Source organism: Aythya marila, assembly GCF_965140915.1.
Source record: "Aythya marila genome assembly, chromosome: 3".
Classification (NCBI taxonomy): Eukaryota; Metazoa; Chordata; class Aves; order Anseriformes; family Anatidae; genus Aythya; species Aythya marila.
The window spans coordinates 16,563,604-16,588,298 of record NC_139044.1 but is presented as its reverse complement, the minus strand read 5'-3'; the positions used below and the strand labels follow the sequence as shown (position 1 = coordinate 16,588,298).

Sequence of the window (24,695 nt, the reverse complement as noted above, 5' to 3'; positions counted from 1 at the left end):
AGAAGTGTAATTTGATATTGTCATGCATATCATAGTGCAATAAATATTTTGCATGAAAGAAGTTGTCATTCCAGTGCTATGTAAATGGTGTTGGCTTCACAGTAGGTCTCTAGAAATGTTAGAAAAACATTACCTTTGTCATTCTAAAAGTTATAGTCTCTGAGTTCTCTGGTAAAATGTTTGGAACTTGAAGATCTAACATTTCTTTAGTTCTTTTCCTCCCCTTGCAAATGCACCAGTACTCTCTGTGTCCAGCTCTTCAGCCGATTTTTGATCCACCTCATTGTATGCTCAACCAGTTCATAATTTAACATCTTCTCTATGAAGATCTTATGGGGGACAGTGTCAAAGGCATTAGTGAAGTCTAGAAGACTATCTCCACAGTTCTCATCAGGCTGGTAGTTTCATTATAGAATCTTACCAGGTTGGTCAAGCATGACTTCCCCTTTATGAATACGTCATCTACTCTTGGTGTTTTTCTTCTGCTTCATGTGCCTGGAAATGGTTTCCAGGACAGTCATCTTCCTAGAGATCAAGGTGAGTTTGACTGTCCTCTAGTTCCTTGGGTCCTCCTCCTTGCCCTTCCTGAATACAGGAGTGGCGTTTGCTTTTTTCCAGTCTTCAGGCACTTACCCCAGCTGCCATGGTTGACCAAAGATTATAGAGCTTTGCAAAGATTATAGCCTTGCAGTCATATCTGCCAGCTCCCTGTGCACTTGTGGGTACATCTCATCATGGCCCATAAACTTAAGAACATCCAATTTGCTTAAGTATTTCTTGACCTGCTTCTCTAACACCAGGGGTATATCTTCTTTGCTCTAGCCTTTTACTCTAGTCTCTGAGACCTGGGATTCCTGAAAGCTGCTGTTGTTGGTAGGCTGAGGCAAATCATTGAGGATTTTTTTTTAAATCACAGCCAAATTTAATTAAGTTTCCAGTTTAAAAAATGAATTGTTTACTCTGCTGCGATAAGAAAACTTTCACTATGTGTGTGTGCAAAGCTCTCTGCTTTTTAACAGTATACTTGGTGATTACTGTTTTGAATGTTGTGTACAAGAATATGGCTTATTTTATTCATGAAAGAACTATGAACATACTATTTTCTTCTGATCTGTTTAATTTATATACTTTTATTGGAAAGGTGACATGTTAGGAAACTGCAGTGGAAATTTTATGCAAGATAGTTTTGTCTTGACATGTAGTTTAATTTCATTTAGCATGTATAAAGGGTATAAGGGATTTGTTTGCATGCGTTTTAGAGTTTCGTTGCTTTGCAGAATGAATGCAAATGAAGAAATACATGTCTTTTACAGCGAAGAAGTAGAACTTGCATGGTATGCTCTTTGCACAAGTTTAAGGGTTAGCAATTTGAGAGAGTATTAGTGCAGATGGAGTGTAATAAACATAACTGCTTAATTTTAGTAATATATGGAAACTAGCGAGGAGTAAATCATTAAATAAGAACTGTGGAAATTACTTTCCCGATCTTTACCTAGACTTTAAAGACCATATAATAATGCTTCATCATTGGATCCCAAAATGCTGTATTTAATTAACCTCCCTCCGCAATGTAAAGAATTATGCTGAGAAGCAGCCTTAGCTGCTTCCCACCTTCAGTTTCTATAGAAGGTTTTGGGTGGGGCAGTTTCACTACACGGGCTTTATGAATTTGCCCATGACTATGCAGTACTTGCTCTGTTGAATTCATTGTTCTTTGTTATGATTTGAAAAATTGAGGTTTATTAAAAATTCTGAAAAAGATGTTCATTTATTTTCTAGAAGCCTAGATATTGCATTGATGGTGCAGCAGTATTCAAAACGTATTGTGAAACTAGTTGTTCTTGTCTGTATTTAAATTAGGAAGTTGCATTGTATTCATGCCCTTAACACTTGTTCACAGCTAGTAGTCCTGTATGTAGTACTGCCTTGGTCTTTGGTGGTCAAATTTAAGTGATTTTTTTGTTTTGTTTTGTTTTATTTGTCTTTTTGACTCTTAAACATCATGCAAGCAGCCTGCAACACTGAGAATTGTTTTGTAATTCTAATCAAAAGATGTAGTTGTGCCTCCCCAAATGTGGATTGTCATCATTTCTTTTTTTATTGGTACTGCTGTTCATGTGGCTGCTTAGTTCATCTTTTGATGGGGAATTTAGCCTACTAAAATAAATAAGGGCATAGTGTCATGTAGCCTCTAATCCAGTAAAACTAGGCAGTTGCCAAAGGGGCAATTCCATTTCTTTCTGGCCTTCTGGCTCTGCTGTTCCCTTCTTTTGGTCTGGCTATTGTGTAGCTACAGAATAACTTGACTTCGCTTGTTCGCTTGATGAAAACTAATACATGAAAAAAGGATGAAGGATGTAATCTAAAATTAATCCTTTTGCCACTCTGCAGCTGGTCCTTGGCCTACTATCATTGTAAACATGAGAAGATTCATATTTTCTTAAATGCAGATCAGGCAGTACCAAAAGCCTGTTCTTCCCATTTAATGATCTGACTTGTAAGTTTGTTTTCTGTTGGTATGTAGACTTTTTTGTGTGTCTCAGAGCCTGGCAGTTCTTTGCATTGACGTGCTTTCTGGCTAGAGGAGGAAGAGCAGAGTTCTCCTTGTGTCCTGGTGATTTATTTGCATATGCCTCAGAATGCACTCCTTTCCCTTGGGGTCTAAAAATACTGCCATTGCAGCAGCCTGCTTCAGGAGCAAGATATTAATTGTATCAAATGGCACTGTGCTGGCAAGGATGAGACCCAAAATTCTATTTTTTTGCTGAAGAATCGTTTTCTTCTTTACTTTGCCAGTCTGAGGTCAGAAAATGTTTAAATGTTTGTGTAAAACATAATGAATTTTGGTAACTTACTTTATTGCTGTCTTATATTCTGAAATATCTTGGGGGGGGGCGGGGGGAGAGAGACATTAAGTTAATGATGCTTTTTTTTATAATCCTGTTTGGTTTTTAATCTGAGCTCATTAGTTTACAGCCAATGCACACAGCCTCCAAAGCTTTGCTTGATTGTTGCAGAAAGTACTTCTTTTGTGCCAGGTACCCTTGATGTAATTAAGGGATTTAATTTACAATCTCTAGGTTTTGATGTGATACTCAAACGATACATCCAGCAATTCATGTAGGGTGGGAAAAAGTCTGTTGTTTCCCTGATGTGTATTACTTTTATGTAGAATGTGTGTACTGAATTCAGAATCCATATCAGTAAATGAACCATTCTGAAGTTGCAAATATCCAGCATTGTTTCCATGGTAAGATGGTTTGGGGATTAATGAGAGATATTAGAAAAGGCATAAGGCTGATGTTTGGATGCGGCTTTCTCTTATGTTACATAATCTTTCAGGTTAAAAAGGAAGTCTGATGTGATCCACAGTGTGCACTAAGTGCTCTGAAGGGTGTGCAGTATGATTTTTGCAGCTGCTCTAGGGTCTAAACCTGCCCATGAGACTTTGGACTCTGTAATACAAGGGACTGCTTCAGTAGAGCTGCAGGAAATAGTCAGCATATTCATATTTATGAAATTATACCTTTGAGATTAAAAGACAGTAGTTGTGAGTTCAGTCCAAAGACCTACCCTGCCATAGCAGAACAAAGGCCAGTTTCTAGTAACGAGTATGTCCTGAGGGCATGAGATATTTGCTTGCAGATCCCTTGATTAACTTCACTCATGACTTGAGGGAGAGGGTATGGCAGGGTGGAGAAGGGCGGCAGGACACCAGTACTACTCCACTCTTTTTGTGGTGGCAGTGCTGGTTCCTGCTAGCTTATAGGTATTTGTGGGACTGTGGCTTAAGGGAATCGTATCATAGCCAGCTCTGGACAACATCACAGTACAGCTGGGCTTTTCCATGCATAGCAGACCCCTGAGCAAGGTGTGCGACAATTTGCTGCCTCGTCTGCTTCTGAACTACAGGCTTTCTGCATGGACATACATTTATAGGGAAAGTTGGGACTGACTGAGCTGAAAGAGAACTTATTCAAGTGTATGTTTACATATTTCTTGGATTCTTGTTTTTATTTCTTCCTGTATTTTCCTTTTGTTTCCTCAGCCATAGGTTGTTTATAATATAAAGCTTACCAATTGATTTCATTATTACTTGTGAGCATTAGATGTGGTTTATACTTCTGTTACCTTAATGTAGCCCTTCCTATCCAGCAACCTTATATGTATTCTTACTGGACAGGAACCTGTTCTGCAAAATGTTGTGTGAACATAAGCCTGTCAGCCTTGTATTTGTGGCTGGCAAATACAGGAGGGAAAAATAGAACAGTACCAGGAAGATCATGAGATGTTAGTCTGATTAGCATGGTTTTGGCAGAAGAAAATTGTATTGTGCATATCTTAACTCTTTGAACTTGTCAGTGTAGTGGACAAAGGAGAAAAAAATGAATAAAAATCTGAATAAATTAGGCATTTCAGAATGCCCTTGACAAGTTCTTTTCAAAGAGGCTGTTGAACAAGCTGAAAGAATCGTGGGATGAAAGTGAAAGATTTGTTTGTACAGCACTATGTAAAAAGCACAAGCAAGAAAAAAAAAAAAGGAAAAGGGAAAAAGGAAAGAGTGAGCTCAAGAGTCCAGCTGCACTGGAGAGATTCTCTAATGATCAGGATAGCAGGATAGGAGCTAGCTAGCTAGTAAGGTAGTGGCACAAAAGAGGACCTAACTTCTAGTGAAAACCAAAATAGGCCAAGTGAGTGGACAGAACAGCAATTGTTAGGACTTTAATCATGCACTCATCCTAAGTTGGATCCTTCACATCCTATCACTTGTCACCTGAGAAAAGAGAACAACACCCTCCTTGCTGCAATCTCATTTCAGGTAGTTGTAGAGAGCAATGAGATCTCCTCTTGGCCTCCTCTTCTCCAGACTAAACAACCCCAGTTCCCTCAGCCACTCCTCATATGTCTCGTTTTCTAGTCCCTCCACCAGCTTCATTGCTCTTCTCTGCACAAGCTTGAGAAACTCAATGTACTTCTTGCAGTGAGGGGCCCAAAATGCAGCACAATAGTATCCAAGGCACAGTCTTTCCCGAATGCATTTTCAGGAATCCCTACCAGCTGAAACCAGTTGTAAAGTCTGGAGCAAAGATCACATACCCTCATTAGAGGAGGATCAGGTTAGCAAACAAGTCCATGGGACCCAGTGGAATATGCCCATGAGTGCTAAGGTAGGTGGCATAGAGACCCCTCTTGATAATCTCAGGTCATGGCAAGTAGAGAAGGCTCCTCCAGGACAGGAGTTGACACTTGATTTCTTCCAGCCTGCAAGAAGGATAAAAAGGACTATGAAGGGAGTTAGAGGTTGATCAGCCTCATCTTCATTCTTGGAAAGATGATTGAGCAAATAATCCCAGAAAACATTTCCAAAAATACTAGGGATAGGAAAATGATTGGAAGTAGCACAGCTGGCATGGATTTTTGAAAGGAAAATCATGACTAACCAACCTGATAGCCTTTTACGACAAAATGGCTAGGTAGTTGGATAAGGGAAGAACAGTGACTATTGTTTATCTTGATTTAGCAGCCTTTTGTCACTGTCTCCCATTGCATCTGATGAGGTGTGGACTAGATAAGTAGGTAGTGTGGTGGACTAAAAGCTGGCTGAACTATCAGCTGGTAGTAGTCAGGGACGTAAAGACCAGCTGTAGGTCAGTAACTAGTGGTGTATTCCAGGGGTTGTTACTGGAGTCATTCTTAAAGATATCCAGAACTTGACTGGACATGGTCCTTGGCAACTGGCTGTAGATGATCCTGCTTTGAGCAGAGCTGGGTTGAATAGAAAATGTCCAGGAGTATCTTCCAACCTTAAGGATTCTGATTCTGTGATACACATGTGCACATCTCCTCTATGTCAAGGTCGGCCTTGAGCACAGGTAGCTAAAGTCTGCAAAGAATAGTGTTTTTCTTCCCTGCTAAGTATCTGTTCTTTCATAGATTACTGGATGACCTTTTTTATGGTCAAGGAAAAGATTAATCTCAAAGAAGGTTCTGAGTTTCAAAATGCCTACTGAACAGGTGTTAGCAGTTTGAAATAGTTTCTCCCCAATGCTGTTCATTAAATACCCCAACAGTAAAAATGACACAAGTATGATGTAGTCTGAATATCCTTGCTTTCTCAGCTTATGCGTTGTTCTGGTTTAACTTGCTCGCTCATCAGGAAAGTGGCCAACAGATACACCCTTAAAAAAAAGGATAGAGAAACTTACAGATAAGTGTTTTCATTCTAATTGCTGACAAATGAATTGCAGACCATGCCATGCTAATCCTTGTTATGAAATCTTATTTAGGTTGAATTTGGTTGAAGCTTTTGTGGTAGATCCAGAACTACGTCAGAGCCTTCAAGAAGATCTTTTACGTCGCTTCCCAGATCTTAACCGGCTGGCAAAGAAATTTCAGAGACAAGCTGCAACCTTACAGGACTGTTATCGAATGTATCAGGCTATTAATCAACTGCCTAATGTTGTAAAAGCACTAGAAAAACACGAAGGTAATGCTATTCCTTGCCTATTTTCAGTGTTTTATCATGCATTAATGATGCCAAGAAATAGTATATAGATTTCTAAAGCTTACATTTTTCATACGTACTTTTGTTGCAGGAATAAAGCTTAAAGACATTTGAATTTGAAATATACTGGAATTCTGAAATAGCAGTCAGATACTTAAAAATGAACATAGCAAAATCTTTGCACAGGAAAGTTTTTCAATCAATATATAGCTGAAACACTTAAGCTGTTGGGCAGTGGTTTTGTTGTCTTTGACATTGGCTTGTCTCTAAGAATTCTTGTCTAATTTTATGCATGATGTGTATTTTACAGTCAAGATAGCTCTTGATACAATACTGTGTTCCTTTTGAAGACCATTTTCAAATGCACTTTGAGTTGTAATTAATGGGATTTTTGCATTTAAGCAAATGCAAAAATTTGCTTTTGGGTTTCAAAGTAGTAAAATATTCCTGCTGTGGAGAAGAGTAATGTGGCAGTCTTTCTCCTCGTCATCATTAGTAGGATCTCAATGCTGTGAAAAGCAAGCTTAGAAAACAAAGCTTGCCATTTCTTTTCCTTTTCTGTGTGTTACAAGAAAATGCAAAATAAGATAGTGTCAGCATAGTAGGGGGGTAATTCAGTGCAGCAACAGCAATCCTAGCCCGTCAGAATGCATATTTTTGTAGAAATTTACCAGCTATATAGTTGTGCTGTTTATCTTGGATAAGTGAATTCTGGTTAAATTGTGGATTTTTCGAATGATTAATTCATTCGATTCATTTTTCGTGTTTGTTCTTAACAGGAACTCACCAGATGTTGTTGTTAGCAGTGTTTATAACACCTCTTAATGATATTCACTCTGACTTCTCAAAGTTTCTGGAGATGATAGAAACAACATTGGATATGGATAAGGTACGGGCTGGTGTGTGTGACAGGTTTATTTCGCAATTAAAATTTCTTATTGAACTTCACAATCTGTTCCACACTCAACAAGATAATTGATCATCTGTATTTTAAATAGTTAGCCATATATAGTTAGGCTAATATATGAGGATTGATATTAATATAGCAGACAAGTATCAAAAGGATATTCACACTACTGTCTTAATGATGTAGCCAATGAAAAAATGCTTTGGGTACATGGATGCTATGGTCCTGAAATTTGTTAGAAAATTCACTATTAAAACCAGGGAGATTATTTTGCTACTTTTCTGCTTCTTTTGTCATTGCTTCAATGTTACTGTGATGTGTCTCCAATCTAGGATGTAGCCAGAGTGTGTGTTACCTGTTTCTCTGCTTCTGTAGAGTTTAGTAGATTTGCTTCTATATGGCCTCAGTAAGTCTTTGTAACTAATAGTTTGCCTCTGTGAAAAATGATTGAGCTAGATATAAAGATGGGCTTCCCAGGGTAAAGAAGTTTCTCACTAGAGGGAAAGCTACCAAAATTAATTTAGCTTTGCATCTACACCTGCTTTTAAAATACTACTGCAGACAGGACTAACCCTGCAAGGCAAAACTGGCATTTTTCAGAGGAAAATTGGCCAAAGAAAGCTAGAAGGAACATCTCTGTTTCTTAATTTTGTACTGGAAAGGATAAGGGATATGTGTAGGTGAGTGGTTTATCATTGTTTACCATTGAACACTTGGTTCATGTTTTTGGCTGTGTCCAGTTGCCAAAAGTGAAACAATGCCAACCTTTTTGGTGCATTTTTTACATATTTTTCCATTGTATTTGTTGGAGAATTGGTACATTACACACAGAAATGTACATGTTTTTACAGTATCACTATTTGCTCTGATTCTTAAGAAACTTAGTTAATATTTGTTTCTTATGTTTCAGTCATTTTTGAAAATTTGGAAGGTTTTTAGAATTGCCATAAATGTCAATCTCAGCTCACTGTAGAAATGAGACCTACCTAGCAATGTGCTAAGCATGGTAGTAACAGCAATTTTGTTGAACTTTTAAAGTGTACTGGCTTTAAAATTTTGAACATGCATATTTTGCACCAGATGCAGAAGTAGTTTTTTTCCCCTCTCTGTACTGTGTATGCACTCATCAGCTGCATTATACTCAAGACTGTTTGACTGACATGTTGCTGTAATTTATGATATATGCTAATGAAGAAATTTATAGCTTTATGCTAGTTACAGACCATCTGTTGATGCAATTTTGTATGCCCTGGAACTCTGTTTTCTTCAAAACTAACAGCTGTTCTGAGCCTTCACCCTTCATAGTCCAGCTATTCAAATTTATTTTCAGCTTCTACTTCAAAAAATATTTTGTTGTTTTTCTAAACAGAATGATGAGTCAGTTAATTTTAATCGAGACCTGTGGAATCTGATATGTTGAATTTGTGGTTGCTTTTCCTTCATGATACTGGAATCAATTAAAATGGCTACAGACAAATCAACACTGGTTTTATGAAGAATAAACCTTTTCAGTATGAAATGTTAAAACTTGAGCCTTTGACTTGCAATTTTTCTTTGATTTTTAGGGAATTGAAATTAAACACTAAGATCTAATCTAAGTGTGATTGAAGGACAGGTTGTCATAGCAACTAAATTTTGTCAGTAATCTATTCAGGGCAAGCCTTCTGATATTAAAAAAACAAACAAACAAACAAAAAAAACCCAAACACCTGAGTTCAAAATGCATGGGATGTGGCTATTTATTTACCTAGCTGTTTAATTAAATAAAGCTAAGAAACTGTCACTTCTATTCGTGTATTTCATAGAATCATAAAGGGCCTTTGAAAATCATCTACTCCAGCCTTCTCCTCTAAATTTTGTTAGTGCTTTCATTATGTAGGATTTTAGTTTTAGTAAAAAGCACAGCCTTTTACAGAAGGACTTGCTTTTCAGATTAGATACGTAGTCCATGTGTTTCCAAATCATTTACTGTCAACTCATTAATTGAGAAACACTTGGAAACAAGACTCACTTGCATCTTATTTCACAAAGTAAACATGCAGGTATCCAAGTGTCATCAGTGTTGGGATTGGTCTGGCCAGTAATGACAAAGGCTGTCATTCTTAGCCCTTTCAGCCTATTCTTTCTGTTTCAGAACAGGGATTTGCCCTATAAAAACAGGAATGGTCGTTTCTGCTGTATGTTCTGTCATAAATGTTCATTACTGTTCTTTTTGCAGAAATAATAAGCAAATGGGAGGAGCACCCCTATCAACAGGGCCAATAACAGGGAAGGATTTTTTTTATACCGCTTTATCAGTGTCTCAAAGTTTGAAGAGGGTTTTCTAAAATTGCATAATTTTGTGGTGTCCACATCTCTGGTTAAATAGTTGGAGAACATTGCTACTGCAGTATGAATGCATGCAACAAAACTGCAACTGAAATGAATGAAGGCTGAATGAAATGCTTTGCAGTGCTGGTAATTGCACAGAGAAAATACACACTGAAAGTTCAGTTGTCCATGGTGCAAATTCTCATTTATTTTGTAGGTGAATCAGACTCCAATTATCACAAATGGTACTGTATTACAAAATTGTGTATGAAAAGGCCCAACAAATTGATTAAGTGATTAAGTAAATTAATTTCACTGTGTATGATCATGGAGATTATTTTTTTATTATTGATAATAACCCTACAATTTTTTTCTTTTTTTTTTTCCCCCCCTAGGTGGAGAATCATGAATTTCTTGTCAAGGCTTCTTTTGATCCTAACTTGACAGAATTAAGAGAAAAGATGAATGAACTGGAAGAAAACATGCAGTCCTTCTTACAGAGTGCAGCCAAAGAATTAGGTAGGGTATGGCAATGCCTTTGATTCTTACCTCCTTTTTAAAATGTTTTGAGATCAACTGATGTAAACTGGTATAGATGAGTTACGGGATGTTTCTATTATTTCATGATTAGTTTGGAGTGTCTTTAGTTGCCGCAGTATGTTCTATTGAAAACCGAGTGAATTTGGAGCTACAACTTGGCCATTTTAAAGATGGCATTACAGAATATTTCAGAAATTATAATCTATGTTGCCATGTACTGTGGAATTCTAACTCCTGAATAAGCCTAATTTTATTTTACATCCTTTAAGGATGTGCATTGAAACAATTTTTTTCTGTCCATTCCCCTGAATATCTGTTCAGGATATGCTAATTTTCCTTTGAACTTCTTTGCAAAATGTCTCATTTGCTTACACATGACATTTAAAGGATAGATTTTTTTTATTTTTTTTTTTTGTATAGGATAGTCAATGTGCAGTTGACGAATTGGGCATTTAAAGAGCAACTTTAAATGACAATTTTTAATGCAAATGTGGCAAGGAAATTTGGAATCACTGTAGGTATTTTAGACTATACTCTTAAGAGCTTGCATGTTGTTTAGTCTTGTGGTTTATATATTTTTATTTTTCATACTTTTTTTTTAATTTAATGTGCTATCATGTGAATGAAAAGAAAGACAAGATTATGTAAGGAAATCTCACCAGCAGAAGTATGTGTTAGTACAAGAATCACAAGACTATGTGCTGTGCTTACAACAGCAATATAGAATGTCCTTGTAGTGTGTTTTGAACATTTTCCATATTTCTGGAGAATATGTAGCAATTATGATGCACACCTCATTTCCATATGCAGTTTGAGGGTATACCAAAGATAAGAGCAGAGAATGAAACAGTAAACCATTTTTCATACACGTGCAGAACCAAAGCAAGTATACTGAATAGCATATCCAAAAAGTTGTATCATACAATCCGGGATTATTGCACAGAAGTAACACAGGCTGAAGGATTTTTAATAACACCATTGTTTTCTTTCTGTTTGCTTTCCTATTTTTTTCTTCTATTTTCATTTAAAAGGTTTGGAAGCTGGCAAAAGTATTAAACTAGAGTCAAATTCACAGTTCGGCCATCACTTTCGAATTACTTGCAAGGAGGAAAAAGTCCTCCGGAACAATTCAAAATACAAGATAACTGATACACAGAAGAATGGGGTGAAGTTTACTAACAGGTATGAGATCATATTGGTAGTTTTGAAAGTGTTTTGTAAAAGAAACAATTATTCCTGTCTTTATAATATTGCCAATAAACAGTTTTTTGTACATCTTAAATGGCTGAATTTTCATCTTTTTAATTGGCTTACTGAGCAAGACTGGCATGAGGGAGGAGAAGTCATGCAGTTTCTGTTAAAAGCACATGCCTGCATTCTCCATTTCCTTTGCCAACTGTTAGCTATTTTTGCTCCTTTTAACTTTGGCTAATTTCTCTGTTTTAGCTACACCTAACAGTGTAATTACATTCAGTGTGAGTGTTTATACAGACACTTCCATAAGCTGCAATGGAAAAGAGCTATTTATGTTTATCACCAAATATGACATGCAGCAGTTTTGTTGGTAATTACCTTTTCTGATCCACATTATAGCACCAACAAAGATAACAGCATGTATTGGACTTCCATCCTGTGGTTCTATGGATTAAGCCATTTAAAAATTTAAACCTTTAGGTTCATTGCTTTCACGGCTGTTTCAGGTTCTCCTTGTCCAGACAGAAGTTGTCGCAGGTATAGCCAAGTCTGCACTTTTTGTTGAATTTTTAGCTCTTTTTGAAAGTTCTTAGAAAGAGCAAGGACTAATCCAGTCATCATCTCTCTCTCAGAATTTAATTATTTTAATACAGAAGTAAAGAAGTCGCCTATGTAGAAAGTTGTCTATGAAAAATCATGACATTACTTGACAAATCAGAGGTCTCAGCAATCACCAACTGCATGAAGTTTAACAATAGCAAGTCCCAGGTTCTCTATCTGAGATGGGGTAACTCTAGATATATTCACAGACTGAGGGACAAGAGGCTGGAAGGCAGCCATATAGAAAGGGATCTGGGCGCTTGGGTCAGTGACAAGTTGAATAAGAGTCAGCAGTGTGCCCTGGCAGCCAAAGGGCCAACTGCATCCTGGGTGCATCAAACACAGCTGTTATATAGATTGATTGGTTGCCCCACTCTATTCTGCACTGGTGCGGCCTCACCTCGAGTACTGTGTGCATTTTTGGGTACCGTAGTATCAGAAGGACATAAAACCATCAGTGTCCAAAGGAAGGCAATAAAGATGGTGAAAGGCCTAGAGGGGAGAATATATGAGGACCATCTGAAATCACGTGTTTTTTCAATCTAGAGAAGAGACTGAGGGGAAGCCTCATCATGGCCTACAGCTTCCTCATGAAGGGAGCAATGTGGGGAGCACTGGTCTCTTCTCTCTGGAGACAGTGACAGGACCCAAGGAAATGGAATGAAGCTACATCAGGGGAGGTTCAGATTGCACATTAGGAGAAGATTCTTTACTTATAGGGTGGTAGAGCACTGGAACAGGCTCCCCAGGGAAATGCTCATGGCACCATTTTGCTGGAGTTCAAGAAGCATTTGGACAACCTTCTCAGACATACGATTTGATTTTTGGGTGGTTCTGTGGGGAGCCAGGAGTTGGACTTGACAACTCCTGTGGGTCCCTTCCAAATCGGGGTATACTATAAATCTAAGACACTTAAGTTGAAGGAGTTTCTTGAGGTTAATTGGTCCAAACCCTCACTTAAAGCGGAGCCACCTTTGAAGTTAGATGCAATCTCAAAATTAGATAGCTCAAGGTAGCTCAAGGTCTTGTTCAGTTGCCCGTGCTTCAAGCATCCTTCATAACCTGTTGGGGCACAAATTCCAGTGTTTAACCACTCTTTATGAAAACTTTCTTCATCAGATCTAGTGAGAACTTCCCTTGTGACAGCTTGGGTATTTAGTGTCTCGTCCTTTTGCTCTCTACTTCCAAGAGTCTGACACCTCTCCCCTCCAGACTGAACAAACATACTTCCCTCAGCCTATCCTTGTATGCCACGTGCATGTGCTTGAAATCTTTGTGGTGGCCATCTGCTGCAAGTTCAATGTCTCTTTTACAATGGAAAGTCAAAATTGAAGACAACATGGCAGATGTGGCCTCACAAGTAAAGGGGAAGAACCACCTTTTGACATGCTGGTTACATTCTTACTAGTACAGCCAGTATTAGCTTGGTCTTTGCCTCAGGCACACACAGCGGGTTCGTGTTCAGCTTGTTGTCCACTGTGTCCCCCAACTCTTTTATGCAAAGCTGTTTTATAGGCATTTGGACCCCAGTCTGTATGGTTACATGGAATTATTTCATCCCATGTGCTGGACTTTGCATTTACCTGTGTTTGAAATTGTCCACCAGTTTCACTGGTCTGTTGATATCCCAATGAATCGCAGTCCTGTCCTGCAGTGTACTGCAGGATGGCTCCCCTTAAGTGGTGGTGTTTATAACCTAGCTGAAAGTGCATTTGAAAGTGCATTCGGTCCTATCATCCAGGTTATTAAACAGTTTCAACCCCAAGAAATGCTACAAGTAATCAACTGCCACTTGGACTTCAGATTCCTGAGAAGTCTGTTCTTGTCTGCTTCATGTGTTATATATAGAATGGTTAAAATACCAGAGATCAATACATCACACAGTCTGTTTCAGACAAACCATGTAACTGTCACTTCGGGTATAACAGTTCTGGCTGGAGTTCACATCACAGAAGTGACCTTCTTGAGAGAGATCTTGATCGACAGATGTACAAGGCAGGGTTGGTTTCAAGCCTGTGCTATTACTGATAGTGACTGTTTCTGTTAATCACTCACTTTCTTAAGTAATAAATCCTTGGCTTTGAAAACGATTGCAGAAATATTGATGTATTTCACACCAACCAAGATTCTGGTGTATTTCACACCAATTTACTTAAATGAACAAAGTAAAAACCTTAATTGTGTTTTGTTTTATTACAAGAATATTTTTTCAAAATATTTATTCCTGATTTTTTTTTTTTGTTCTAAATGTGTTTCAAATCTAAATGTAATGATTAAGTTAGGCTTTTCCAGAACATAGGGGATGGTACTTAGAACCTCTACTTTAACTGTCATCTGTTACTTTTATAAGGAAAAGTGTTGCAGATCACTAACAAAGCAGAATTCTCTGTGCTTATAGTTACAGTTGTTTCTGTAGACACTGTGGTAAGTACAAGGTTTCTACCTATACTGAAGGTGCACTACCTGGATATCCATGTTTCATGTTCAGTCCTACTGGCTTCCAAAACGTAAGATGAATAGCTTGAGAAGAATAAACAATTGTTTTACATATTCTCTTAATTTTGCTTTACCCTATTTTGAAGGCTAGAACCAGTTGTTAGTGACAGTAGTTCACTGAGTTTTTTACTGAATGGGAGAACTTAAATAATCCTTCAGCTCTGACAAGCTCGTTACAGGACTCTGGGCTATTTAGTTTCTTGGCGGGAGGTCTTCTCTGCCAGCTCTACAGTGTGACACATCTTGCTGTAAGATGGCCAGAAAATTCAGTTTAAAGAGAAAATTCATAGCACATAGCTTGTCCATAACAAATAACTGCACTGTAAGATTTTAAGAATGTTTGTGTTTGGAGTTGCTAGAATTGCTGGTTTGGCCCTTGCAGATGATTTTCAACTCAGAATTAATCTTACTGATATCCTGGCTGAGTTGTAGGTTAGCTGTTTTGTGGTCTTTGGGTTGAACCCACTTGTTAAAACAGGTGAGGATTTCTGGTACTGACTCATAGATGATGCAGTCAGAAGTTACATGTTGTAGCAGTGAAGACAGAGGACATCACAACTTCTAAATGTTGTGGTTTTGTTCACAGCAAATTGAGCGCCGTCAATGAAGAATACATAAAGAACAGAGAAGAATATGAAGAGGCTCAGGATGCAATTGTTAAAGAAATCATTAATATTGCTTCAGGTGAATGCATCAGTGGTGATGTGTATGACAGTGTGGAATCCTGGGAGGACTTTGTAGGTCCTTACACAGAGAAGGACCTTAAACTTCTCCAAAGAATTAATGTGTGAAATGGGTTTTGGTCTGCAGATAGTTGTTGAAATTTGAAATATGGTGTCTTCTGGTCAGACCTTTTCCTGAAGTTGCTACAACTGTGCAGTGATGGGGCATGTGCCCTGTGTCCCTTAACAAGGAGAAAAAATGTGTCCATAAAAGCCACATCTATGATCTTCCCTCTGACTGTGGGCATCCCCACCCAAACAGCAGGCTAGGTAGAAAGCAGAAGAGGTAAAAGGCAACAAGGAACTGAGGTAACCGGACCTCATGACTGTGATGAAATAATGTTGGTATGCCATAGAAGAACAAGTTAGTCATCATTTATATAGTACAACAAAAAACTGTTGTTTTCCTAATTAATTTTCATGTATTTTTGTTCCAAGAGAATCTTTATGGTTCTTTACCAAAATGAGACTATATACTAGGAGGTTTGTCTGGAGGATTCTGTAAATATTATCTCCTAAAAACACAAGTTCCAGCAGAACAAATCACAGAATCATAGATTGACTTGGTTTGGAAGAGACCTTCAAGATCATCCAGTTCCAACGCCCCTGCCATGGACAGGGATGCCACCCACTAGATCAGGTCCTTGAAAGGGAAAAGTAGAAAGTGAAAGCCCTAATGAATATTAAGCTAAGGGCAAATGTATTAAAGTTGGGTAAGCAATTTTAAATCTGAATGTAAATACATTTAAACATATAAAGTTGCAGTGGAAATCTTTGACCTGCTGTTATGGGAGGGAGCTTGCCAGTAAATTACAAAATATTTTTTTTTAATCTTGGTAATCTTTAAGTGACGTTTTTTCATGTGCAGCATGGTGAGGTTTATATATGTATCTGGAAAGTTAAATTGAGTATCATATAGCAGGAATAGCTATGTCACCTATAAATACCTAGTATGTTTAAAAAAAAGGCTTGCTGCTTAAGGTCTGTAATGTGCAGTAATAGAAAAAAAAATCATTTTTCTTCCCACAGTGGAGGCAATTTAATGAAAAAGACTGGATTAAGGGTGTAATTTGTAGTGAAAGTGACTTGAAGTCCTTTTAATGATCTATGCCTAGCAAAGTTCAAGAAATGATGTTAGAATAGTGAATGTATTTTTTAAAGATTAGAGTCTTTCTGAAAGTCACTCCTCACCTTTTCCTACATATGCGTCTCCTTTGTAGATGTTACATGCTTTATCTCTATAGGCCATCATCCCTTTCACTGGAAGCCCCTCCCATCTCCCCTACCTCCAAAAAAACCCACAAAACACAGAAACTTAAAACCAAAGTTGATACTGGGCTTCCTGGGTCATCTAATCTAGTCGCCCGAGATCACTGTATCTTATAGACCACTCCATAACATAATCTGCACAAACATAAGTGGTTGCACAGAGCTGTGTCTGAGTTGTCAGTGCTTCGTCTCAATTGCCCTTGCTGCAAAGTTCAGCGTATTACTGGGGAAGGAAGTGGCTTGAATTTCCAGCCTTCTTGCTGTTGTAGTATTTGCATTCCCACACTAAGATAAGTTGTTTGTCATTGCCTACTGTTAAGGCAAAACACTTCTTTTCTGAGTCTGACAAAGTCCCGTTTGTACTCAAAGTACGGAAACTTAAAGGTTGCGTCAGAGTTTGTCACAAAAGGTGACTGGTATCTTGAGGAAAAAAGATTTTAATGCAGATGAATTAAATGTGGATGCTCAGCATATACTTTAAGATATTTTTTCAACAATAATAAAAGAAACATTGAATTTGTCTCTCTGTAATCAAAAACAGGTTATGCAGAGCCAATACAGACTATGAATGATGTAATAGCTCATTTAGATGCAATTGTCAGTTTTGCTCATGTGTCAAATGGAGCGCCAGTGCCCTATGTCCGTCCTGTCATTTTGGAAAAAGGACAAGGAAGGATTGTGCTGAAAGGTGCCAGGCATCCTTGCATTGAAGTGCAAGATGAAGTGGCCTTCATCCCCAATGACATTACGTTTGAGAAGGGCAAGCAGATGTTCCACATTATTACTGGTAAGTGTACCTTTTTTTCTCCTCATTTAGATATTAACATTTTTAAAGAAATATTTCTAGTCTTTTTTTGTTTGTTTGTTTTAAAAAAAGGGCGGGGAGGGGAGAAGTTATATCAGAACAATTTCTCTAATCAACAAAGGGTGAGCAACTAGAGAGTTATTCATGTGTGTGTATGTAGGCTAAGATTTAGCTCTGGAAAAGAAGGTTGTATGTTTGTAACTGATTTATTATATATATATATATGTAACCTATTGTTTATTTTATACATATATATTTAAAAGTGTCTACAGGGTTCTTGTCAAATGATTCCTGTGGTAGTGGATATTATGGAAGCTTATGCACATAAATAGGTCTTCTAAACTACTAATCATAGAATTAGATTTTACAATTGTAGTTAACACTGCACTGTTCGGAGAAGGTGGTCAGTAATTTAGAAGTATTCATTTGGGAAGAAGAGAGAGGCAGCTGTGAAGGAAGTAATTTCTTACCAGGAAGTAAGAAATTAATTCCTTAATACTTCTATTCTGTGCCTTACTGAATGTCACTTCACAAGCCAGATGACCTCAGGAGCTGGAGAACCTGAACCTACTGAAGTGATTTGGAAAATTCCATTAGGCACCAGTTGTACCGTAGCCACGTAGGCATCTTCTGTAGACAAGATTTTAAACACCCACTTTGTTAATGTTTTCTTTTAGTGATAAAGTTGATTTAAAATGCAAAACATGTTTTAATGACTACCTTTTTTCTCCCCATTCTTGGTGTAATTAAGATAATTTTGGTATACAGGGAAACATTTTTTAGTGTTTATACATTTAATTGAGTTTTAATTTTCATTCAGATGTGCTTGACACATTCTGAGTAGCGAAGATCTGAAATTAGAGAATGATTGATGAACATTTCTAACATGATCAAAAAAACTGCAAGAATATGAATAAACACATGGCACTGCACTTATTTTTCTGGTTAGCAAAAGTCAAATAATCATTTTTTTGAAAATACTTTTTATTTCATTTGCACTTAGCTAAAATATAATTTCATAATATCTGTTTTTGATTATTCCGAATCCCTTTAGATTGTGATTTAAATTACCAGAAAGCTTGTACCCAGTCTGTAAATAAGCTATTTCATTTTTGCAGACAAATTGTAATTGTAGTTTGAAGTAAAAGCAAATTATTTTTGTTCCTAAGCAGCAATGCTGATGACTTTAAAATGAAAGCTTATTAGGATTAGGTATGAACATGTCTTTTATATGACTTCTGAGACAAAAAACAGCAATAAAAAAACAAACCCGCACCGCAACAAAGAAAAGCATTCAGTAAGATATGCCGCCTCTACTATTGCTGGTAGAGCTACTTGTTGCACCTGTTAGACAAGTCTGGTTCTCTCTCTCCTGGCAAAAGAGTAAGAAGCTTCCGTGGTTTTTGTTCTAAGAGCCTGTTCTCCTTTAAAAAGAATGTTGAACGGTGAAAGATGACGTTTTTGAATTCCTCTGCAAAATTTCTTCCTTAGGCCCTAACATGGGAGGAAAATCAACATACATCCGACAGACTGGGGTGATTGTTCTTATGGCCCAAATTGGGTGCTTTGTACCCTGTGACTCTGCAGAAATAACCATTGTGGATTGTATCCTGGCTCGGGTAGGAGCTGGAGACAGTCAGCTGAAAGGCGTGTCTACTTTCATGGCTGAAATGTTGGAAACTGCTTCAATCCTTAGGTAAGTCCTGTGTTTATTTGTTTTTGTAGGTTAGGGTTGATTGGAAAGGATGTGCTCTAAGAACGATGCATCTCAAGATTTTCTGTTATGTAGGTTCTCAGCCGATTATATCAATTCCTTTATAGGAGGACTGTAAGTTCTTGAAGTAGCCTGCTGTTTATTTCAGTGGTCATACAGAGGTGCTACCGGGATGCAAAGTCTAAAAGGGCCAAAGAAAGCCTAATATGGAACATAACTTCTGGTACTCCAATATCCAGAATAACCATATTGAGATTGTGCTTTTCTCAAACTTAATGCTCTTCTTTTTTAGGACAGCATCTGAAAACTCCTTAATCATCATTGATGAACTGGGAAGAGGAACTTCTACCTACGATGGCTTTGGCTTAGCATGGGCTATTTCAGAATACATTGCTAGCAAAATCTGTGCTTTCTGTATGTTTGCTACACATTTTCATGAACTGACAGCACTTGCTGATCAAGTGCCAACAGTAAATAACCTACACGTTACTGCTCTAACCAGTGATGACACACTGACAATGCTTTACCGTGTCAAGGCAGGTAAGACTGTATAAATGGTGAAAAGGTAAACTTAGCAAATATTGTGATAGGAAAAAAAATAATAATATGCCCCAAGTAGGTGAGTGAATTATCTCTTGGATCCCCTCCTCCTTTTTTAAATATGTATCAATTCATCTATTCTGGTCTTTGGTGAAATCTCTAGAAGCCACGTTTCATAGTTTTCTTCAACCTGTTTTCCCAATTTTAGTCATACACATCTTTTCTTTGTATGTGTAGTGTTTTCTCATGTGACCAATTTTCTTGGAAGAGCTATTGAGCACAGAGGCACAATAGTTTGTATCTTTTTAAACCTCAGTCAGATTAGGTGCAACATTACAAAATCTTCATCTTAAAATAGCTAGTCTTAAACTGGATGCATTTCATATAAGGTTTTGCTTTTAGTGTTGTGCTCTTTCCCTTTCGGAGGAATTGTGTTGTTAAAGCAAGAAGGTGAGTGTATGCTCCTCACGTCCAGTTTTGTTCTGAAACAAATAACAGGTTTCATGTCATTTGCAATGTATAACTAAATGTAAAAGACAAGACATGAAACTTTTTCCAGGCCTCTGTTCAGGACTTTCTCAACAGAAATCTGAGTTAACTTTGTCTGTAGAGGTGTATGTTCTTAATATAAAATCAGGAAAACTAATTTATGCTTAAAAATCTTAATTTCTTTTAAGAAACCTGAGTGATTACAATGTTGATGAAACAGAAAAAATCTAAATACCAGATTTTGCTTTGCCTATTCTTCAGTTACCCGGTATTTAGTAGATGCTTAGTGAAGTGTCATTTTGAATGTATAAATCATTTATTATAACTCCTTGCTGAAGACCAGAATTAAAAGGGTATAGTAATATTTGGGGTGGCCAATTGGAATGATGGCAATGTAAACAATTGGAGTTGATGGATTGTAACAAAAGGCTTTTGATACCGAAGTGCAAATGATTTTATGTAACTGTGTATAATTGACGTATTCTGAGCAAGTGTGAGAACTTTCATTCTCAACCAAATGTTATAAACAGTATATTAATTGAAGTCAGTGTAAACATGAAGCTGAAAGGTTTTGATATAATTAAACTCCTCCTGGAGACTAGGAAGCTATGTGGGACTGACAGAAAAGAGGAGGAGGAGGATTGAGAGTGTACCACACCATTTTTTTTAATATGTAAGCATAAATGCAGTTTTTGTATATTTATACAAATGATGCAGATGGTTATTTTCTACAGATTCTGCTGAAGTACTCTCATGAAAAAAATCATTCTGTTTCATTCAAGTACAAGAGGAAAACTTGTCTGAATTTTTTTCTTTCTTCCTGAAGCACTTCTACCTCTGCAATTACTGCTGTAATACAGCTTAATTTAATAAGAGCATATTCTTTAATCTGTGTTATCATATATAGTCTAAAAGCTAAATCAAAATATACTGTGAAAACCAAACTATATCACACACTTTTTCAGAATAGAGAATTATTATAAGTTTGTTCACATAACTCTCTGTGTGCATGGCCTTGTCACCTCTTGAGATTTCTTTACAGGTTGTTTTTCTCTCAACCCAGGTGTTTGTGACCAGAGTTTTGGAATACATGTAGCAGAGTTGGCGGCTTTCCCAAAACATGTGATAGAAAGTGCAAGAGGGAAAGCACTGCAACTGGAGGAGTTTCAAAACATTGGCAAGTCCAAGGAATCTGAAGGAGAACCACCGTCCAAGAAATTCTACAGAGAAAGAGAGGTTTGCCAAAATAAATGCTTTTTTTTCCCCCCATTTGTTTAGCTGGAGTAGCTCAAGCAAAAATAGTTTTAGGATTCAGCTTTCCCCAGAAGCATAATCATAATTAAATGTGCTTCTGTTTTCCTGTAATAAAATGTTTTAGCTATGAAGTTTGTTATGAGTTGAAGTGATGTTCAATGGTAGTGAGTTTTGGTTTTAATTCATTTCACATTAAGCTAGGGCAAGAATTTTATCTAAAGACTTGCTCATAAGAATTAAATATATCTATTTCTTTTCCTGAAAGAATAGTGATCAGCAGTTGGTGTGATTGGCATAGAACTGAAGGTGTTCACAGGACCATGTCTCTAGCTGTTCTGTGGGATTTTCTTTTGTGTTCATTGATTTTGTTGGCTACTTGGTTTATATACAACATTTCTTGAGACTTAAGTTGTAGCTTTTCTATTACTTGTTGTTTAGATTATTTTTGGCTCTGCAGGTGGGTTGTACCTGGTTTTGCTCTCCTCCCTTTTTTTCTGAGGGCTTGTTAGCACTAATTTCTTTGAGCTCAACGTGATTCTGTTCAGATCTGTTCTTAAAGTGTTAATCATATCCAAAGAGCTTTCTACATTTTAAAAAGCCTTTGTTCCAGAAAGAGGCTGCTACTTTATTTTCAGTTCCAGAGGCCCACTGCATGTTTCCTTGTCTCAGTAAGAATGTTACAGATAGAAGTGTTATAGAGGAATGATCTCTGTTTTGTCTTACCTGTCGGTATGCGGAGGTTCCCCCCTCCAGCTACATCAGCTGCTCTATTACCTTTCCTCTGCCAACTTTCTAGATACCACGGTGAAGTATTTTTCAAATCAGTTGGATCTGGCTGTGTGATGTTAATTTGTTGTAAATTAAATTGACAAGGCAAACACTTATGACAAATACAGTGTCATGTTTTATTCTTTGATAATTCAGTAATACATAATATATTGAAAACTCTCTAGGCAATAGAATGGCATAGCATTAGATTTCTTGTCCAGGCAATTTGTCTACCTTCATTAACATATTTAGAAACACAATTGTACTATTATATTTCCAAGTGCTTTGGAGAATTCCTCACTGAATGGATACTGCATTACTCCTAAATATTGAAATGAAAGTATGAATGCTTTGTGGCAGAGTAGCTAATGTAGAAAATGCAGAGGACTAGGCAGAAATCTGTGTTCTGGGCAAATTGTTTCTGATACAGGAATCCTGAACACAATTCATTAAAATGTTTGTTCTTGTTATTCATTTCAAATTGTTTAGAATTTCCACTTCGCCTGTTTGTGTAAAAGCATATGCATAAAACTTAATTATCATCTGTTCTCAGTGCTGAGAGCCACTCTCCAGTTGCTTGGTAACAATTTGTTCTTTGCTTTTGCATATGGAAACATTGATTTGGATTTACAGTTCTCCCAAAAAGTAACTAGTTTGGATAATACAGCCTCTCTAGCTTGCAAACCTCTCCTACTGTGGTTGTGTACTGGAATTAAATGTGGAATACCTGTAGGAGCTCTCAATGGCAACCATTGTTTCTGCTGATCAGCTTGTGTTTGGGACAGGACTCCTGATATCAGTATAACTACGTATTGTTCTGGTGTAAGGACCACAAAGCAAGTCCAAAAATTTTTTCCTGCAAAAAGTTTCTGGTGCTGAATAATACTTTGTATTTATGGTATAATCCGGAAAAGAGCTTCCGGAAATAATCTAAATATTCTGTTTTCTTTTCCTCTGTCTTCCCCTCACTCCATTTTAGGAAGGTGAAAAGATCATTCAGGATTTTCTTAGTCAAGTGAAAGCATTGCCCCTGACAGATATGTCAGAAGAAGACATCAAAATCAAGCTGAAGCAGCTGAGAACTGATGTGTTGGCAAAGAACAACAGTTTTGTGAATGAAATAATTTCCCGAACAAAAGTTACATCATGAAAAATGTGAGAATAGGATGCAGCTCTTGAAGTGCTTGAAGATTTTTTTCCTTACATTTCAAGAACTCTTACTTTCTTGTCGTGTAGTTTTTGAACTTTGATATTTCATACTGATTTGTGTAGGCTTTTTCTCTTGGATTGTATTTTTTTGTAAAAAAAAATAAATAAATTGGCACCTATTGTGCTAGATTCCTGCTTTAGTTGTGATCATTTGTGTTCTTGTAGAAGTTTTCAATAAAAGGCTTTTTTCATAGTGAGAGAATTATTGACTGTACAAACAAAACAGGTAAGGCTTTACCAGAAGAATAGAAAATACAGAAAGCATAACACTTCAGATAGCATACAACTACCACAGCCTTGAAAAGCAATGGCCCATACACAAAATCTTTTTTTTTTTTTATGGTGCGATTTACGTTAATTCAGTGAAGTTTTAGTAATGCTCTTTTAGTGTTCCATTATAAAAAGCATCCTAAGTGATATGTCTTAAATTTTTTGTGGGTGTACCTGTGTGGAGCTTTGGAAGAGAATTCTTTTTGTTTTAATGTGTGGGCAGGTAATACTTGAGTCAAATATACTACAGGCTTATTCTTCATGGTCGAGTGGTGGTAACTTGCATTTTTTGGATAATTTTGTAACGTAAGCAAAGGCTGAGGTGAAGTTATAGTTTAACTGGAACTTCTGAGTTGGTCTTAGTTTGTCAAGTCTGTTTATGAAGAAAGTATGCATTGATTCATTTATGTATTTATTTTAATCTACTACTCACACTGAGACATTTTGAAAGCATTCTGATACAGGTTTATATTCTGGATATTTAGCATTTTAAATTGTAGCTCTAGAATGCTTTACCTATATTTAAAACTACCCATATTGACAGATTAATGGGAAAAGGTGTTCATTGCATTGAGATAGGAATAAAGTTATGCCAAAGATGTCATGAAAATTCTTGTTTGTTTGTTTGTTTTCTGTAGCAGAGATTACATCAGTGGTTTGTATGCTGGGGGCAATAATGTTGCTGTTAAAGCTGTGTTATAACTGCACAAAGGATTAGTCTGTTGCAGTAGTCTGCATTTCAGCATTCTAACAATTGACATAAATGAGTGGTGGTGGTCAGCTTGCTGTTGAATAGCATTTGTGGTTAGACAAGAACTTGGAAAAGAGATGCACTTCTCAACAGAATAAAGGATGGTTTGTGAGCGGTTCACATTCTGCATAACACCTTTTTGGTCTTTAAATCAGAAAGCATTCTCTCAAAAGCAAAAATAAAGTATTTACAGAAAGCACAGCTGATAAGTGTATTCAGTAGCTGTGTCTGGAACGTGTGAATGGAAAAATCTGTTAAGTGATGACAAATGGTTTGCAAACTGGGTTACAGGTAGTGTGATTTCATGTGAGCATGAGGATGGCTATTTCTGATAGTTCCAATTTTGCTTTTA

At 37.1% G+C, this 24,695-nt stretch overlaps 1 protein-coding gene across 1 annotated transcript in view; it reads left to right on the top strand.

Moving 5' to 3' along the window:
• MSH2 (mutS homolog 2) overlaps window positions 1-24,163 on the top strand; it is a 34,238-nt gene extending 10,075 nt beyond the window's left edge. The window contains exons 7-16 of the mRNA XM_082756543.1: window positions 6,288-6,487; window positions 7,285-7,394; window positions 10,118-10,241; window positions 11,294-11,444; window positions 15,139-15,236; window positions 17,085-17,330; window positions 18,840-19,044; window positions 19,355-19,602; window positions 21,155-21,327; window positions 23,093-24,163. Coding sequence (XP_082612669.1) covers window positions 6,288-6,487; window positions 7,285-7,394; window positions 10,118-10,241; window positions 11,294-11,444; window positions 15,139-15,236; window positions 17,085-17,330; window positions 18,840-19,044; window positions 19,355-19,602; window positions 21,155-21,327; window positions 23,093-23,263 — 1,726 coding nt within the window. The 3' untranslated portion in view covers window positions 23,264-24,163. The remainder of the gene's footprint in view (window positions 1-6,287; window positions 6,488-7,284; window positions 7,395-10,117; window positions 10,242-11,293; window positions 11,445-15,138; window positions 15,237-17,084; window positions 17,331-18,839; window positions 19,045-19,354; window positions 19,603-21,154; window positions 21,328-23,092) is intronic.
• Window positions 24,164-24,695: the final 532 nt, after the last annotated feature.